This window comes from Podarcis bocagei (genome assembly GCF_964188305.1).
Source record: "Podarcis bocagei genome assembly, chromosome: 18".
Taxonomy (NCBI): Eukaryota; Metazoa; Chordata; class Lepidosauria; order Squamata; family Lacertidae; genus Podarcis; species Podarcis bocagei.
Window position 1 is genome coordinate 183,622 of NC_138144.1, and position 18,221 is coordinate 201,842.

At 52.0% G+C, this 18,221-nt stretch overlaps 2 protein-coding genes across 2 annotated transcripts; one reads left to right on the top strand and one right to left on the bottom strand.

The window, feature by feature from the left end:
- The first annotated feature begins 405 nt into the window (after positions 1-405).
- Positions 406-13,428, top strand: RAB3A (RAB3A, member RAS oncogene family). Its single transcript, XM_081178009.1, has 5 exons — positions 406-696; positions 6,381-6,608; positions 6,970-7,088; positions 7,971-8,095; positions 9,698-13,428. The coding sequence occupies exons 1-5, from the start codon at positions 496-498 to the stop codon at positions 9,886-9,888; spliced, it is 864 nt and encodes a 287-aa protein (XP_081034135.1). The 5' UTR covers positions 406-495; the 3' UTR covers positions 9,889-13,428.
- Positions 13,429-14,392: 964 nt separating this feature from the next.
- On the bottom strand, positions 14,393-17,185 carry MPV17L2 (MPV17 mitochondrial inner membrane protein like 2). The gene is made up of 5 exons (XM_081178018.1): positions 16,945-17,185; positions 15,864-16,034; positions 15,649-15,725; positions 15,438-15,566; positions 14,393-14,950 (listed from the first exon to the last, which is right to left on the bottom strand). Exons 1-5 carry the CDS (start codon positions 17,120-17,122, stop codon positions 14,879-14,881), a joined length of 627 nt encoding a protein of 208 aa, XP_081034144.1. The 5' UTR covers positions 17,123-17,185; the 3' UTR covers positions 14,393-14,878.
- Positions 17,186-18,221: the final 1,036 nt, after the last annotated feature.

The window sequence follows — 18,221 nt, forward strand, 5'->3', positions numbered from 1 at the left end:
TGTCTGAAACGTCAGGCGAGCATTTTTGGTGAGATAAAAACCATGGTGATAATTGAACAGAAAAGCACAACAGCAGACTATCCTGAGGTGGAAAATTGGTCAGAAATTCCCCTCTGGTCTCTCTTCTTCTGCTTTACGGGATTTATTTCTGGATGAGCAGCATTGAAATGACTCTGAGGGGGCTTAATAGCCCTTGAATAAAAACAGAATTAAGAATAAATAAATTCCCCTCAGGACCAGCATTTATTCGAGGGCTTAATAGCTTAATAGCCCTCGAATAAAAATAGAATTTAAGAATAAATAATTTTCCCTCAGGGTCACGTGATTTGCCTCGCCATAGATACGCCTGGGGGGGTAAGGGGGAAAAAATGGCGGGAGAAAGAAATCTCGCGAGGTTTCGCGAGGCTTCTCTCCTGAGAAATCAGCCCCGTTGGGTTTCAAGCGAGCTGGTGACGGGGCTGCCAATCCTAGGCGATCCTCCAATCGCGTGGCGGGATGGCAGCTCCCACCCATCCCGCCTCCAGGAGCTGCGGAGGCGGCGCCTTGCTCCCTGACGTCACCCGCCCTATTTGCATAGCCGCCCTCCCCTTTCGGAGCGCTGGTGACGTCAGCCCGGGTTCTGCAGGCAGGTGCCGTCGCCTCGCGCCGCTTGTGCTGCTGCTGCATTTGCTGCTAGACCCGAAGCGCGTTCCCGAGGTGAGTGCGCGCCTTGGGCAACCCCCCCAAGCTTTGCACCCCCCCCCGGGGCCGTCTTTTCCCCTTTCCTGCATTGCACCTTTTGCATCCCTGCATTGCATGCGAAAGAACGCGTCTCGGGGGGGGGGGGCTGGTAACCTTCATTTGACACATGCAAAAAAGAAGATGCAAAATTGCAGGGGGGGAGGGAGAGAAAAAAAGCCAAGCCTAAAGCGCTGGATTCTTTACCAAAAAGATATAATTAAAAATGGAGGTGTTTTGGACAGGGATGATGCTGGCTTGCTAACGGGAGCGGTGCTTTCCTTTTTTATTATGCATTTTCTGGCCATGGGCGGCGATGGGCTAAGCTGGAAATGCTGGCCTGGCAAAAGAGGCTTCGGCGATGCAGATGGTAAACAGGCGGATTGGGAAAGGAGGGACGGGGGGGGGGAGCGAGCAGCGCAGGTTGGAAAAGGAGCCAGATCTGGTGGGCCTTATTTGCAAGGGGGGGGGGGAGGCTGCTTTTTGCAAAAAAAGCAAAAACCTCAACTCAAAAAAGCAAAAAAAAACCCTTCCCAAACCTCTGCGTTTTGTAAGGAGCTGGATCCGAATCGCTTTGGCAGGAGCTCACCTTTCGGATGAGAAGAACGAGCTTAAGATGGTTTTTTTTCTTTCTCCCTCTGCCCCCTTTTCCAATTCCTCTGATGCAGAGAGAGCTTGCCAGTTGCAAAGCTAAAAAACGAAAAATCAAGGCGGAGAGAGGCAATTCATTCACGTTTTTTGGATCCCCTCCCCACCCCCACCCCCTTTGGCAGACCATAATTGCAAGCCACTGCGTGCTTTTCGGGGGTGAGCGATGCAGCATTGAATGTAGGCAAGGAGATGATGGTTTGGGGTGCTTTCCTTGCCTTTTGCACGGGAAGGAGAGAAAATGGAATGGATTGGGCCAGCCTTAGCCCTACTCGGAGTAGACCTATTGAAGCATCGCACACATCCCTTGCTTCCAGAATGTGCCCCCTTTTTTGCAATTCCACCTCCTATCCTCTTGGTTTTCATCCGTTTGCAACTGGATCAGATTTGTGCAGGGGGAGAAAGGAGCGTGTGTCCTGTTGATGGACGGCTGTCCAGGCCAAAGGGCTGCCACGCAACGCCTGGCATATGAATGATTGATGCCCGGGTGCCAAGGGCAACCAGGAAGCTGGGGCCTATTGATGTCGCCAAGATCGACATCTTTTCTGCGGGGACCGGGGCTGATGATGGCTGTTAGCCTGGGTGCAGGGCCCGATTTACGTCGAAGCTCAGCAAGCTCTAGCTTAGGGCCCCACTCTCTTGGCGGCCCCCCAAAAAATTAAAGGGAGAAAAAACTGGATGTCCATTTCCAAAATATAACATAACAAGTGAAAGAAAACCTACATCCAGCAACTGTGTTTTATGTTGTGTCGGCTCCTGGGATGTAAGTCATGGGCCCCGCCTGCTCCCTCAAAGATCCCTGCTTTGCTCCTTTCTATATATAGGGTGCCGACACTCTGCATGTGCAAATGGCTTGAGATGCCTATGAGGTCCATCAATGACCATCTAGCATATATTCAGCACCAAAAACAGCGACAATTTGTAGTGGACAAAGAACAGCTGGACATAGAAAGGGCCCCGTTACCTTCAGGAGCTGAGGGCCGCATCAGACCTCAATCCGGCCCTGCCTGGGTGGCATTTAAAAGTGGGCTGTGTGTGTGTGTGTCCCAAATGTGTGGGGAGGAGGAGAGGGCCTGTGGGTGGCTCAGGCGGAGCCCCCTCTTCAGGAGCAGTCTATCTGCGGACAGGCAAAGAGATGGGGCCCTGCTGCTTGAGGATCCGCCTCCGTTGTTGTCGGCTGTTAGATTGCATTGGGCAGGATTCGATCGAATCTCGCATGCGGCCCCGGGGCCTCTCTTACCAGGCCCTTGGCACCCTCCTCTTGGTTTTGGACTGGCTGGAATGTTGCTCTCGGACCAGGCCTCTTGGAGGCAAGATTTGCATTGGTGGCTCCTCCCGCTCCTGGCCCCACCCACCGTGAGGCCGTGCGGCCCCTGGGACAATTGCACAGCGCACAGTGTGGCCCTTGGGGCCACGCAGGGCCGGCGGGGAGGGCAGGATAGGGGGAAGCAAGGCAGGCGAGGGCCCGGGTTCAAATCGCCGCTCAGCCATGCGCCGGGTGACCTTGGAGGCTGTTGAGTGTCTTCTCATCCTGTCCTGCCTCTCAGGGTTGTTGTGATGATGAAATGGGGAAGAGGAGGGTGGGAGCAAATTAAGCGTCCTGGAGGAAATGCAACAAATATTTACAATGTTTGAGACGCTGCATAATAAGTAGAATAGTTGTTTTCTGCATTATTAGAGGAATTCTGGGAGGAGTGGTTGGCCAGGCAATAAATATATTTATTATTAAGTAAATTTGTCTACCGCCTGATACCCGCAGGTCTCAGGGCAGTTCACAAGATAAAATCGCAATATAAAACCACAACATGCAGAATAAAAATAAAAATGAGAGCAATCCAATCGCGCCCCAACTCCCCAACACATTTTAAAAGGGCATTGGATGTCAAATCAGCCAAAGGCCTAGTTGAAGTGGAATAATTACATAAATATGGATATCTAATAAACAATTTTAATATGTGAGAACTCAGAGGAAATACGGAATACACAATAAATTACAATGTTATGATTATTACAGCAATTCTTGGAGCAAATGTGAGTTATGTAATAAATAACCATAATATTATTTCGATCATCCTTGGAAGAGGAGATATCTATATCGAGTAATCCTCAGAGGAAATATGGGATACAGAGCAGATAATAATATTATCATTATTATCAGAACAATTCTTGGGGCAAATGTGAGTTATGCAGTGAAACGGCTGTAATCTTACTTCAGTCATCCTTGGAAGAAAGAGGAGACATGTAACATTGTTATAATCATGGATATGTTGTTGTTTTTATTTTATGTATTTTTATATTTTGATTTTATTCTGTGAACTGCCCTGATAACCTCCAGGTATAGGGCGGTATATAAATTCAATAAATAATAATAGCAATAACAACAACAATAATATGCCATGCAGCCTATATTCATTTCCTGTAAGCAAGATCAGTGGGTGGGGGTCCCCATTCTGGGTGGGGAGGGAGCTGAAAGCAGGGCGTTTCCTCCCCCCCCCCGTGAAAGTTTGAATGCAGTTGCTTTGCATTCAGGTCCCACGTTCATCCACCTGGGAAGCCGTTGCTGGCAGTCAGAGCAGGCTTCACTGAGCTAGGTAGGCAAGCTGGTCTGGATTCCACATAAGACAGCTTCTTTTACCCCTCTGTGTGTGTCGTCGGGGTTGCAGAAGGAAGCAGACCCCGCAGGATCGCAGCCGGCAGGCAGCCTGTTCCCGATACCAGGGACAGAACATCCCGCGTGGGCAAATTTAGCTTTCCGGACCGCCTCCTCTGACGCAGGAAAACGTGGCTCTTCTTCTCCTTTGCCTGCTCACAAAGGCACAATTTTTTCTCCCTTGCTGGGAAGAAGGGGGAAAGTGTGATTCGATGTGCAAGAATACCTGGGGCGTTTTTGGACTACAACTCCCATCGGCCAGTGCCGCTGAAGGAGAAGGATGATGGGCTTTGTAGTGCAACGGCATCTGAAGGAGGGGCGCTGCGTTGACACCCCACTGCAGTCAGGGCTTGAGATAGCCGTAGCCTGAAAAAGGCAGATCAGCCCTCTTCCCGTATCCAGACTCTTCCCAAATTAGTCACCCTTTTATCTGGTGGTGTTAATCCTACATGCCACAAACAGGCAGGCAGTGGGGGGGGGCGCAAGTTGTCGGTCATCTGTGGTGGGGAGGGCATCTCTCCATTTCTTCGAAGGAAATAAGGAGTTTTGCGTTGGCAAAAGCAAGCTGCCCGTCTCTTGCCTTGATCTCACTTAATCCTGTTTCCTTGTTATCCTTTTTGGGGGTTTAGCTTCTTTGCCAGAATTAAAATTCCTGGAGGTTTGGGGTGAACCGGGGGAAGCATCCTTCCCAACGCAGCTTGGGGACCCCCCCCCCCCGATGCACGAAAATACCGCTAACTAGGATCTGGGTTTTTTATTTATTTAATCCTCCCCGGCCTGAGTGTGCAAATGTGTCTCCCCCTCCCATAAAATCCCGGTTTAGGTCGCTTTGACGCCTCCTGTAGGAACGGCTCAGCGGCCCCAAGATTTGCCTGATGCGAGCGGCTGGCCGTTTAATTAGCTAAAAGGGTTATGCAGAAGGAAAAGTAGGCCGTGGAACAAAGCGTGCGGGTTGAAGGGCCGTTTAATAGGGCTGCGGCCCTCCCCACCCCCAGACTCCCGGGGAAATCTGGCCAGAAGCAGCGTTTTGTGGACGCTGTCCGCAAAGAGAGATTTGCAAATTTATTTCGCTCAGCGGTTTTAATCCCACAGGGTTAGAAAGGGATCTGGGGCAGTGGGCGAATGAGATGGGGGGGGGGCTCGATTGGAAAAGATGGCGACGGATTCGTGGAAAGCCCCTGGCCGGAAATGAACGGTCCTTTTCTCTGTTCCGGATTCTTAAAACTTGCCTTGGGGTTGATGCATCCCCACCGACGTTTAAATACATGCATTTATTTACAAAGGTGGAGATGCTGTATTTTTTATCGTGCCCGGCAAAACATGGCAACGAATGATGGGATTTGAAAGGGGAACCGAACAGGCTTCCGTGCCGAAAGCCTTTGCTGCCTTCGCATTGACATTCCCCCCCAGCGGAAGGCCGTTCTCTGGGTGTCACTTTGACTAACAACCACATATTCATTATTATTTATCTCCTCCTCAAGCATTTTTTGCCAGCTCGCATTTGAGCTGCTTTGCAGGAGTGGGTGGAGGAAGGTGGATGTGGAACGGAAACTGGGATTCGTTTTCTTCCCAGTCTGTTGCACCATTAATGACGCTGGTCCTTTTTTGCATGGTTAAGATAAGGGGGAAAGACAGGGCTGGGAGCCTTGTTATCATTACTATTTTATTTTTGCCCAAAACAGCCCTTTGAGGGAGGCTCCTTTGAGAAACAGATCTCTAATGATGATGATAATTTATCAATATGCCACCCATCTGACTGGGTTACCCCAGCCACTCTGGGTGGCTCCCAACAGAATATTAAAAACATGTTAAAACATTAAAGCTTAAAGACTTCCCTAAACAGGGCTGCCTTCAGATGCCTTCTAAAAGTCAGATAGTTGTTTATTTCCCTGACGTCTGATGGGAGAGGGTGCCACCACTGAGAAGGCCCTCTGCCTGGTTCCCTGTAATCTCACTTCTCACAGGGAGGGAACCTCCAGAAGGCCCTTGGGAGATGGACCCCGGTGTCCGGGCTGAATGATGGGGGTAGAGATGCTCCTTCAGGTCTACTGGACCGTTGAGGACTTACAGCACCAACACTCTGAATTGTGCTTGGAAATGTCCTGGGAGCCAATGTAGGTTTTTCAGGACCGGTGTTATGTGGTCTCCACTCCCAGTCCCCAGTCTGGCTGCCACATTCTGGATTAGTTGCCGTTTCTGGGTCACCTTCCAAGGGAGCCCCACAGAGAGCGCATGAGCTCTTGCTTTGGTTTCTCTTTAATCCTTTCTGGCTTCCACGGGTGTCTCCTGGGGTGCTAGCGAGGGTCACCCCGGTCACCCCCCCATGTCTCACCACCTTTCCTGCCCTCCCTCCCTCCCTCCTCAGATGGCCTCTGCCACCGACGCCCGCTATGGCCAGAAAGAGTCCTCCGACCAGAACTTTGACTACATGTTCAAGATCCTCATCATCGGCAACAGCAGCGTCGGCAAGACCTCCTTCCTCTTCCGCTACGCCGACGACTCCTTCACGCCCGCCTTCGTCAGCACCGTCGGCATCGACTTCAAAGTCAAGACCATCTACCGCAACGACAAGCGGATCAAGCTGCAGATCTGGGTAAGGAAAGGGCCCGCCTCACAGGGTCCCTCGCTAAGGGAAAAAAGGAGTAGTAGTAGTAGTAGTAGTAGTAATAATAATAATAATAATAATAATAATTATTATTATTATTATTATTATTTATTATTTATACCCCAGCCACTCTGGGCGGCTTCCAACCAAATATTAAAATACAGTAATACATCACAGATTAAAAGCTTCCCTAAACAGGGCTGCCTTCAGGTGTGATCTTTCAATGTGGTTGAAAGAGCCGCCCCATTTCTCCGCCAAGAAAGAGCTCCTTCCGGCTGATGTGGGGACAGAATTGGGGGCCTGATCCTGCCAGGCCCCTCTGTAACAGCCTCTCTTGGCCTTTCCCCAGGACACGGCCGGGCAAGAGCGATACCGGACCATCACCACCGCCTACTACCGGGGAGCCATGGGCTTCATCCTGATGTACGATATCACCAACGAGGAGTCCTTCAACGCCGTCCAGGACTGGTGAGTCCCGGGGGAGACCCTGGGGGTGGGAGGGGGGTGTCACCAGCCTCTGCACTATTATTCATCTTTTTGATAATAATGTTTACTAATTTTCCATTATAATCCAATAATAGCCTCACTGTAACAATACCAAGATATACTGTATTTTTCCGTGTACATGCTATAACGTTATTGTTCTAGTTAAATAAATTGTTTAAATTGTTATTAAGGAATTGATTATTTTCCTCCTTCCAACAAAGTACAGCAGAAAAGTTGTCCAAATAGAAACTCTTGACTTATTAAACCTCATCATGATTTCATAATTATCTGTCAATGTATTTCTAATAGTGTAACCAAATCAGTAAAAAACGACTCTGAAAATTTATTATTCCAAAAAGGAAGCCTTCCTCTGGTTGTAAATATTAAGATTATACCAGCAAGAATGAGTCTTTCTGTAAAAAAAAAGAAGTGATTTGAATCAAGTCTTACTGCCTAGTGATTTGAATCAAGTCTTACTAATGATTTAAATCGTGATTTAAATCGATTTGATTTAAATCAAATCCACCCTGAGTGCGGGCAATACAGAAGTGTACTCTGGGGGAGAAAGAGACTTAAGGCTGCTCTTTGCTAGCCCAGATGGAGGCCAGAGATCTCTCAGCTTCTGAAGCACATAGTCCAGTCATTGGAAGGGCCCCTCAGCTGTTTTGGGACTACAATTCCCATCATCCCTGACCACTGGTCCTGTTAGCTAGGGATGATGGGAGTTGCAGTCCCAAAACAGCTGGAGGGCCGAGTTTGGCCATCACTGGTTTAGAAGCTCCACAGGAAGGGGAGGCGGTGAGTGGTCTTTTTGGCTGTCCAGTCTTCCCGTGACCCCCCTTGCTGCTTCCGTCTCTCCGCCAGGTCGACCCAGATCAAGACCTACTCATGGGACAATGCCCAGGTCCTGCTGGTGGGGAACAAGTGCGACATGGAGGACGAGCGGGTCGTCTCGTCGGAGCGGGGCCGCCAGCTAGCCGAGCACCTGGGTGAGTCGGCAGCCGGAAGAAGGCGCTCTGGGGGTTGTGGGAATGAGAGAGAGATGGGAAAGCAGGAATCCAGGAGGGGGAGAGGCTTCAGGGCTTTGCAAGGTTTCTTCTGAGCCGCCAAGGATGGCTTAGGCTGCCTCGCAGGTTTGTTGTGACGATGGGGGGGGGAGGCCCATGAGCAGCGGCTTGTGCTCTTTGGAGGAAAAGGGCGTATTAGTGTAATAAGAACGATGGAGAGGAGAGTAATAAAAGCAACGGTGATAAAAATAATGATGGTAATATTAATAATTGGTGGTGGTGGTGGCTAAAAGACAGTGGCACCTTGGTTTTCAAACGTAATCTATTCCGGAAGACCTTTCGACTTGCGAAAAGCGTTCGGAAACCGAAGCATTTACTTCTGGAAGTAGAGCCTAGGGCTTGCCGATCAGAAGGTCGGCGGTTCGAATCCCCGTGACGGGGTGAGCTCCTGTTACTTGGTCCCTGCTCCTGCCAACCTAGCAGTTTGAAAGCACGTCAAAGTGCAAGTAGATCAGTAGGTACCACTCCGGCGGGAAGGTAAACAGCGTTTCCGTGCGCTGCTCTGGTTCGCCAGAAGCGGCTCAGTCCTGCTGGCCACATGACCCGGAAGCTGTATGCCGGCTCCCTCGGCCAGTAAAGCGAGATGAGCGCCGCAACCCCTGAGTCGTCCACGACTGGACCTAATGGTCAGGGGTCCCTTGACCTTTAAACTCAATATGGAAGCCGCATAGCATGTTTGCCTTCGGAAAAGCGTTTGAAAACCCAAGCATTTCCTTCCGGGTTTTGGAGTTTGACATCCAAAACATCCAACTTCTGAGACGTTCAAAAACCGAGGTGCCACTGCAATACTAAGTGGTATGATAACAATAATGAATGGTGATTCATAGAATTGTTTGAGTTGGAAGGGGCCCTGGATCCAGTCTAGCCCCCTGCAATGCAGGCATCTCGGCTAAAGCATCCCAGACCGATGGCCACCCAAGCTCTGCTTGGAAACCTCCAAGGAAGGAGAGGCCACACCCTCCCAAGGAGGGAGACTCTTCCACTGTCAAACGGCTCTTACTGTCAGAACGTTCTGCCTGATATTTAGTTCTTTCTTGGAACCTGAAGCCATGAGTTCAGGTTCTGCCCTCCAGAGCAGCAGAAAACAAGCTGGCTCCCATCTTCCACAAGGCAGCTTTGTTGTGTTTTTAATGTTCTGTCGGGGGCCGCCCTGATTGGTTGCATATAAATGAAATAATGCGAACAGTTACAATAATAATAATAATCATCATAATAATAATCAGACGATTCAGGATGAGGATGGTGTTAATGATGGAAGGAGAAGAAGGGGGGGAATATGAGGCAGGGGAATATGGGAGAGGTTCACCCTCAGGTAGGGGGCAGTTTCTGTCTCTGTCTCCCCCCCTCTTGTGTTTGGCCAAGGGAGGAGGGTCTCTGCCTTGTCGGGGGTCCTGTTAGGCGTTTTGAGATCCCTGTTTCTCCTTCTGGGGCTCTCCTGCATTTCCTGCCCCCCCTGCTCTCTGTCTCTCTCTGTGTTCATTATTTTATTTCATTTTTGCACCCCCCCCTTCCCCTCTGTGCCAGGGTTCGAGTTCTTTGAGGCCAGCGCCAAAGACAACATCAACGTCAAGCAGACCTTTGAGCGCCTGGTGGACATTATCTGCGAAAAGATGTCCGAGTCGCTGGACACGGCCGACCCCGCCGTCACTGGGGCCAAGCAGGGTCCGCAGCTGACCGACCAGCAAGCCCCCCCGCACCAGGACTGTGCCTGTTGAAGAGACTCCCAGGCGGAGCCCCCCAAACCTCCCCTGCCCCCCTCCTGCCGCACCTTCCTCCTTGCCTGCCTCATCTCTCCCCCCCCCCCCGCCACCTCCCGAGTAACTATGGAGTCCTGGCCTAGCCATCTCCCCACCCCCATTGACTCATCCCATTGCTTTATCCTTTGTGGGGTTGTTGGTTTTTGGGGTGGGGGTGGGGGGGACGAGACCCCAAACCTAGGAGGGGTGTCAAAGCTTAAAAACAAACCACCTCCCCTCGCTCTCCTTTAAGGGAGGGGTGAGAATTAAGCCCCCTGCCTGTCTTCTCTGTGTGGATCGTCTTTTCTTTGTGGGGCGGGCTGGGGAGGCAGGTGGTCAGCGTCGAGAGGAAGCTGTTTCCACTGTTCTGGGTTCTTCTTTATGCTATTTATTTATTTATTTATTGGACCACACGCCTCTCGATTTGTAGCTGTTCTTGGTTTGGCAAATCTGGGTGTCCACCGCTGTTCCTCTTTCTTCCTCCTCCTCCTCCGCCTTCCTTTGCTGGTTCTTTTGTCCATGCATTCTGTGTGTCTCCCCCCAAAAAACACCCCCCGTCTTGTTGAAGAGAGCAGAGCAGGCACCCCATGCCTGGACCTGCCGTTGCTGCAAGAGTTTGACTCCTCGGTTAGAGCGGCTGCTTTCTGTGCCGAAGGAAGTTCTCCCTGTTCCGGTCCCTGGTCTCGGCTCCAGGTAAGGCTGGGGGAAAGAAACCTCGGAGAGATGCTGCCAGCCAGTGGGCGCAGCGCTAAGCTAAATGGACCAGTGACTTCATTCCTCACAAGGCATATTCGTTGAAATCAATTGGGCCGTTGCTCAGCAGTAGAGCACCTGCCCTCCGGTCCTCAGTCCCCAGTGGTATCTCTAGGTGGAGTTGGAAACAACCCCCCCCCCCGCCGCTGCCTGGAGGGCCACTGCCGGTCAGTGTAGACAATATACCGAGCGAGACAGACCCAACGGTCTGACTCCTGTGAAGCCGAATTACTTAAGCCCCCGTGTTTCAATTCTGCAGCTGCCGCCCTCCCCATTTGGCCTCTCTCCAAAGCAGGATTGGTCCTGCAGCGCCGCTAGTGGGGAGGCCCACACCTGCTTCCGTGCCTGCCCCTCCGGCTGTGCAGTTGTGGGGTCCTTCCTCCCCCAAATCAGTCCTCTCCGTCTCTCTTCCTCCCGAAGAGGCGGCGTGTGGCTATTGTGGCATCTTCAGGGCAGGACATTTCCGGCCCTCCAGGCAACGTCCAGCTCCTGACCTGCTAGCCAGTGTGGCTGGCGGTCAGCGAGGGAGTTGGGAACCCCAGAAAATCTGGAGGTCTGCAGATCTCCCTTCTGAAGCCTCCTTCGGCAGCGTAGAAAACGCCGCCTGGCTCTGTATGCTTTCATACGACAGGCACAATCTAGGAAACGGCTCAATTTGCAGTTGTGGGGATCTCCTGGCCTCCGATTTGTCTGGACACAGATCTCCCAGCTTTCCAAACTTTTTGGCCTCGCAGGCTGGCTAGCCAGGGAGGGCAAAGACCCTCCTTGCCAGTCCGGCGTGGCCAAAATGCCGCCAGGAGAGCTTTCCTTGATTCCCACCGCTGCCCTGCAGAGGATGGCTTGTGTCTCTCTCTCTTTCTTTCTCTCTCCCTTCTTTTCCCCTGCAAAAACCCCTGTCCGGTCCTCCTCCCGTCTTCCTTGGTGTACAGGAAAAAGGAAATGCAATCCCCAAGGCCCGTTCCCTGTAAATAGAAGTAGACTCTGAAGTGTGTGTGTGTGTGTTTGGAGGTCCTCTTGCCGTGCCGTGCTTTGTGCTGCTGGTGGTTTTATTTATGTTTCATGTGCGTGTGAGCGTGCGTTTGGGGTTTTTTTTATTTATTTAAAGAAAATGTTAACATACACGGTTTTTCAGTTGCTTGTAGGTTATTCTCTTTTTTAAAAACAACAACAACACCGTATTTAATAAGATGAACGAGAATAAGGCGGGCCGAGGAAGGGAGGTTGGCAACAGAAGCAGCCGCTAAACTCCTCCTCGGATTAATCCCCGTTTAAAGCAGTATCGCACCACTTTAAAGAGTGAGAGTTGCCCGCACTCCCCCCAAAGAAACATGGGAATAGTAGTTTCTTCCCTTTGCAGAGCTACAGTTCCCAAATCGGTTTAACAATCAACTCTTCTTTCCAGGGAACTGTAGGGCAGCATTTAAAGCACTCCAAAACCCCTCCCCAAAGATCCCTGGGAACTGGAGACCCCCATCCCCTCACGGAGCTACAATTCCCAGAGTGGGTTCACCATCACAGGCAACTCCATCCTTTCCATTTGGCCAATGAGGGCCAGTGTCTTAAGTTTCTTCCAGTGACAGGTCCCGGGTTCAGTTTCTGTGATCTGCACAGAGCTGGAAACCCTGGACCGCTGCTGCCAGTCAGTGTTGACAGTCCTGAGCGACATGGGATTCTGTATAACGCAGCTTCCTCTTTGCCCTGACATATACCCTCTGGGAGCATGTTTGGGTCCTTGATGGCGCAGACCACTTAGGGCTGCGTTCCCCAAACTTGGGTCTCTGGACGTTTTCAAATTACACAGGTCCACTTTTGTGGAACCACCGTCCCCAGTCAAGTCCACCAGTCTGATCCAGTCCTGTTGATCTTCCAGACCCAGTTGTGTCGACGCAACTGATTTGCAATTGGGAATTTGTGAGCTTTGGCTTTCTGTACTTTGCAGGGCAGGAAGTCAGATTCCGGCCCCGTCTGCACTGAATAGCCACGGCAGCACCATTGCACTTTAAGCAGCCATAGGTTCCCCTAAAGGATTATGGGAAGCGTTGTTTGTCAAGGACGCTGAGAGCTGGGAATAGGAGGCACAGATTTCCACCACAGAGCCAGCCCCTCTTCCCAGAAAACGGGGGGAAGGGTAGGCTCTGCAAAGGGAATCGGGGTCCCCTACCAACTCTCAGCATACTTTCAGCGCTCCCCGACCCACTGGTCCTGCTAGCCAGGGAGGATGGGAGTTGTAGTCCTGGAAAACACACACAGGGCCCAAGTTTTGGGAAATGCTGACAGGGTCAAAGGTTGCAAGAGGAGAATTCCCAAGCGCTAAAAGAGAGATCATAATGCCGCCTGGAAATCCTAAGGGGAATTGAGGGAGGCGGGGTGTCTCTTAAGAGCTCTCGGCACCCTGAAAACTACAGCTCCCAGCTTTTTGGGGTGGAAGGGGGGGTAGCCGTGACTGCAGTATCCTCTCCGCGTAGAGTTCAGATGCAGCCTCTGTAACCCGAAATGAACTGACGTGGCTGGCGTAGGGCGGCCTGTTTCAATGGGCCTACTCTGGAGCAGGACTCTTGCCTTCCCTTCCAACACGGGGAGGGGGAACTTGTTGCCCCCTTGGGTCTTCTGGGGCTCCAGATCCCTTCAGCAGCCAGCTGTTGGGAGCCTAGCCAACATCTGGAAGGCTGGTTTCCCCTGTCCAGCTTCTACATTCCCTGCACCCCCCATTCCAGGTTTTTTCTTGGACCGCGGTTCCTATGAACCCGAACCCCTTTGGCCCAAGGCTGGTGGTTGGGGAAGAGGCTGTTGTGCTGTAGGAGGGGGGAAAGGCTGCCTTGTCCCCACTTGCTGCTCCCGCCCCCTCGGACCCGCAAGCGATCTTTCCCCGCTTCACCTGGAGAACTCCTGCCTTTCAATCTTCTCAAACGACCAAACTCTCACTGTTTAAAACATTCCCTTTTTCTCTCATTCCTCACCCCCTCCATCCCACGACCCCCCTTTTCTTTTTTCATGGAAATGCTACGTACGGTTTTGGGGTTTTTTCCTCGTTTTGGCGGATATTTAGACACAAAACATTCTCTCTTTGTGAAGTTTACTTCTATGGGGAAAATTATATATATATATAAATATAAAAATATATATATGCTGTACTGTATTTAAAAGAAAACTTGTCGGAAGTGTCAAAATGAGTTCAGTTTCTTAAAAAAAACAAAAACAATGGAAAGCTATGGGGTGGAAAGGAAATCCCAATATCGTGGTACCAAGGAGAGCTGTGAAGAAATAAAATTCTGATCACGAGAAGCATTCCATGCCGCAAGTCCCTGTGAAGGAAGGGGGGAGGCCGAGCACTTGAAGGGGGTCTGATGTGGCAAGGGGGGCCGGGTGCTTTTCAAAGGAGTTTTCTCCCCCAGTTTGTGGAGTGGGCTGGGGCTTAGTGGTGTGGCTGCGCCTCCAACAACAGAGGCAGTCTACCTGCTGGGAACCGCAAGCAGGGAGCGCCACGCTGTTGCTCTCGCAGGGGGCTTTGGCTGTGGTGAGGCTGGGAGGCTGAGTAAGTTTTTAGAAACGAGGAAAGACTGGGATTCTAGAGTCGGAAGGGACCCAGAGGGTCATCTATTCCAACCCGCCGCAAGGCAGGAATACGCAGCTGTCCCATACGGGGATCAAACCTGCAAGCTTGGCGTGTGGCCAGCCGTTGCCGCTCGACTGCAGTCCGGAGCCTGGCAGCTCCGCCGCACTCAAAATATAATTTAGTAAGAAGAATAAGAATAATTTATTACTTCTAGCCCGCCCATCTGGCTGAGTTTCCCCAGCCACTCTGGGCAGCTTCCAACAGATTCAAAACACATTAAAACATCAGTCATTAAAAGGACAAACCGCCTGAACCCGACGGCAACCAGAGAGAACCACCACCTGTCTTGGCAACGGCGGGCAAAAAAAGGCCACCTACTTTTTCTTTAATTGGGAAGCGCAAAAAGATCTGGCACTTTCGAATGAATCGAGAAGGACCGGGGTTGGCAGTCGGGAGATGCCCGTGCCAAATCTGCCCCCCAGCCCGTTTCAGGATCCGAGGCGCTGCTGGAAGAGGAGTCGAGGCCTCGGCTGGGAGGAGAGAAGGCTGCGCACCCGGGCGACGGCGCCTGCTTCCCGGATCCAGTCACCGATCTGGTGGGGCACCCTGCTGGCTCCGGCACGAGTTCTGGATCCAACCTTGGCAGAAGGGAGTGGCCCTCGTTCACCCGGTCGTTTCCATCTCGACTGTGTCGGCTTCCTCGTTTTCCTCCAGGCTGAGTGATGGGTGCTTAGGCTAAAGAGAAAGCGGGGTGGGATCTCATCAGTTGGGGATCTATGCAGCTGGTGGGATCTCTGGCTAGAGCAGAGAGTATCCTCTTGACCCAGAAACCCGGGAGAGCTGCTGCTGGGCGGACCACAGCCTGCTGAAATGATCCCTTAAGGCAGGCAGCCCCAAACTCGGCCCTCTAGCTGTTTGGGACTACAACTCCCATCATGCCTAGCTAACAGGACCACTGTCAGGGATGATGGGAATTGTAGTCCCAAAACATGGAGGGCCGAGTTTTGAGGTTTTTATTGTGCTTTAAAATATTGGGGAAACCCAGTCAGATGGGTGGGCTAGAAATAAGAAATGATTCTGCTGTCCTGCCCACCTCTGCCCTGCAAGAGAACATGGCCCCCGAACTCCTGATTCAAAGGATCTGAGGCTGCAGTTCTGGGATAACCTCTCTCCACCGGAGAGCCCAAACGCGCGCCCTGTGCCGCTGCCTCAGTTTACCCACCCGGTGCTTCAGGTACGACAGGTAGGTGTCCCAGCCGAGGGTGATGACGTTCATGTAGAGCACCCGGTAGGCGGCGGGCAGGAAGAGGAAGTTGATCAGCTGCGCCGGGGGCCACACGCACCAGTCCATCTGCGAGCGGGGAAAGGAAACGGGGGTCAGCTGCCCCACGGGACAGGATGTGATGTCAGGGAGGGGGAGGGAAGAGTCTTACCTTATAGAACTCCCAGAAATTGTCCTCCAACTCTTGCCAGCTCTGGTCCAGCGTCTGCCCCTCCAGAGACCCCATCCCTGCAGGGAGAGAAAGGAAATGCTTGGGAGGGGGGTGCAGGATGATGCCAGTCCTGGGCCCTACCTGACCCCCTCCACACGCATACAATCCCTCCCAAGCCGGATTTTTCTCCTAGCGGTGTCAATGTCCTTACTCACCCAAGAAGTACCAAACACCCAGCGCCGGGGAGGCCACAATCTGGTCGATGAAAACCTTCTTGAGGACGCTGCGGATCCCGCTGAAGCCGGCGGCAGGGAAGGTGCGGTCGAGCCACAGGTACCAGTAGTGCATTAGGGGGCCCATGCTGCAGCCGATGGCAAACATGCGGGCTGAGGAGGAATAGAAGGCATATTTGTAGTGGGTTCAACCACTGAGCCTAGGCTAGGACTTGCTGATCAGAAGGTCGGCAGTTCGAAACCCCGCAATGACAGGGTGAGCTCCCGTTGCTCGGTCCCTGCTCCTGCCAACCTAGCAGTTCGAAAGCCCATCAAAGTGCAAGTAGATCAATAGGTACCGCTCTGGCGGGAAGGTAAACGGTGTTTCCGTGCGCTGCTCTGGTTCGCCAGAAGCGGCTTAGTCATCCTGGCCACATGACCCAGAAGCTGTGCGCCGGCTCCCTCGGCCAATAAAGCGAGATGAACACTGCAACCCCAGAGTCGACCACGACTGGACCTAATGGTCAGGGGTCCCTTTACCTTTACCACAGGCAAAGAAAAGAGGCTCCATCACTTGGAAGTCTAAATGGAGCGCTTGTGAAAAGCTGAGGTGGAGGGGACTTCCAGGAGTCCGTTCCAAAACCAAAGCGTTCCCAAACCAAGGCGCGCTTTCCCATAGAAAGGAATGCAAAAATGGATTAATCCATTCCAGACCATTAAAAACAACCCCTAAGACAGCCGTTTAGCATGAATTTTACTATCTTAACGAGACCATAAAATGAAAGCAATAAACAATGTACTGCAGTCACACAATCAACCAATCGGCAGCTAAACTGGGTTCCACAGTCACAAAAACAAAATAAAAAAAAGAGCCACAGAAACGTGAAATTAATAGCAAAAACAGACAGATCTCAGTGTAATACAGAAGGCCCTGCTCTCGTGTTGCCGCCCTCCTGACCTCTCGAGGAGCATGGCTTAATGGCCATGACTCACAGACCGATGGCCTGACTCTGCACCCCCGGGGTTGAAATCCCAGGCAGCACCGTGGAAAGGCAGTTTCGAGCAAGAGGCAGGCAGGGCTCACCTGTGCGGGCCAGATCCCGCTTGCGCTTGGGATCCTGCCTCATCTCCCAGGCCTGGCGGAGTGTGTCCCCGGCAGCCAGGAGCCCCCCGCAGCTGACGGTGTTGGTCACCAGCAGGAGGCGGCCTTGGAAGAGCGGCTTCCAGTAGACGGAGAAGATCTGCCGGCCGCGGGCCATCATCTCGGCCCTTCGTCGCAGGCCCAGCGGCTGGCTGGGGGGAGAACAGCAGAGAGGGGGGACACAAACAAGATGGTGAGCTTCCTCCCACGGCGGTTCCCTCCCTGCAAGAAGCGAGGTTGCAGGGAAGCAGGCAGAGGGCCTTCTCGGTGGTGGTGCCCGCCCTGTGGAACGCCCTCCCATCAGATGTCAAGGAAATAAACAACTCTCTGACTTTTAGAAGACACCTGAAGGCAGCCCTGTTTGGGGAAGTCTTTTAGGTTTATGTAGCTAGCCGTGTTGGTCTGCCGTAGTCAAAATAAATTAAAGCAATTCTTTAAAAAGCTAATTAAAAAGACTCTTCTTCAGAGCCTAAAAACTCCTTTAAAAGAATCAAGTCTTCAAAAAGGTTATATGAGCTAAGGAAGTCTTTAAAGGAATCCTTCCAGAAGAATTTAAAAATGATAATGTAGCACCTTAGAGACCAACTGAGTACAGTGGTACCTCAGGTTAAGAACTTAATTCGTTCAGGAGGTCCGTTCTTAACCTGAAGCACCACTTTAGCTAATGGGGCCTCCTGCTGCTGCCGCGCCGCCGGAGCACAATTTCTGTTCTCATCCTGAAGCAAAGTTCTTAACCCGAGGTACTATTTCTGGGTTAGCGGAGTCTGTAACCTGAGGCACCACTGTAGTTTTAGGTAGAAGCTTTAGTGTGCTTTTTATCGCGTTTTAAATATTATGTTGGGAGCCGCTCAGAGTGGCTGGGGAATCCCAGCCAGATGGGCGGGGTATAATTAATATTATTATTAATTAATTAATTAATTAGGAATATGAGCAAGAGCAACAACCGTCCTGGCCTCCGCCCGCCCTCGCCAGTCCGCCTGCGGCACTCTGTGCATGCTCAGAGGCACTCTCACCTCGGGCCTCTCCTTCCGCCGCCTCCTCGCGGGAAGCCCAGGGGAACACGAGGAGGGTCAGAGTCCGAGCCACGGCCGCCGCATCCCGCTTCCGCCTCCGCGGGGTCACGTGAGCGGCAGAGCCACGTGACGCCGCCTAGGAGACGCCCGCCCGGAAGCGAGGTCGGGGACCGCTCTGGCCGCGCGGCTTCCTCCGTCTCGGTGTCC

Bases quoted from the DNA above. Each gene is read 5' to 3' on its own strand.
- MPV17L2 (XM_081178018.1), bottom strand. From the start codon at position 17,122: ATGATGGCCCGCGGCCGGCAGATCTTCTCCGTCTACTGGAAGCCGCTC. The intron at 15,726-15,863 runs GTGAGTAAGGAC...CTCTCCCTGCAG, and splicing joins GGGTGTTTGGTACTTCTTGG to GGATGGGGTCTCTGGAGGGG. The intron at 14,951-15,437 runs GTGGGTAAACTG...CTTTCTCTTTAG, and splicing joins TGTCGTACCTGAAGCACCGG to CCTAAGCACCCATCACTCAG.
- RAB3A (XM_081178009.1), top strand. From the start codon at position 496: ATGGCAGCTCCCACCCATCCCGCCTCCAGGAGCTGCGGAGGCGGCGCC. The intron at 697-6,380 runs GTGAGTGCGCGC...CTCCCTCCTCAG, and splicing joins ACCCGAAGCGCGTTCCCGAG to ATGGCCTCTGCCACCGACGC. The intron at 8,096-9,697 runs GTGAGTCGGCAG...CCTCTGTGCCAG, and splicing joins CCAGCTAGCCGAGCACCTGG to GGTTCGAGTTCTTTGAGGCC.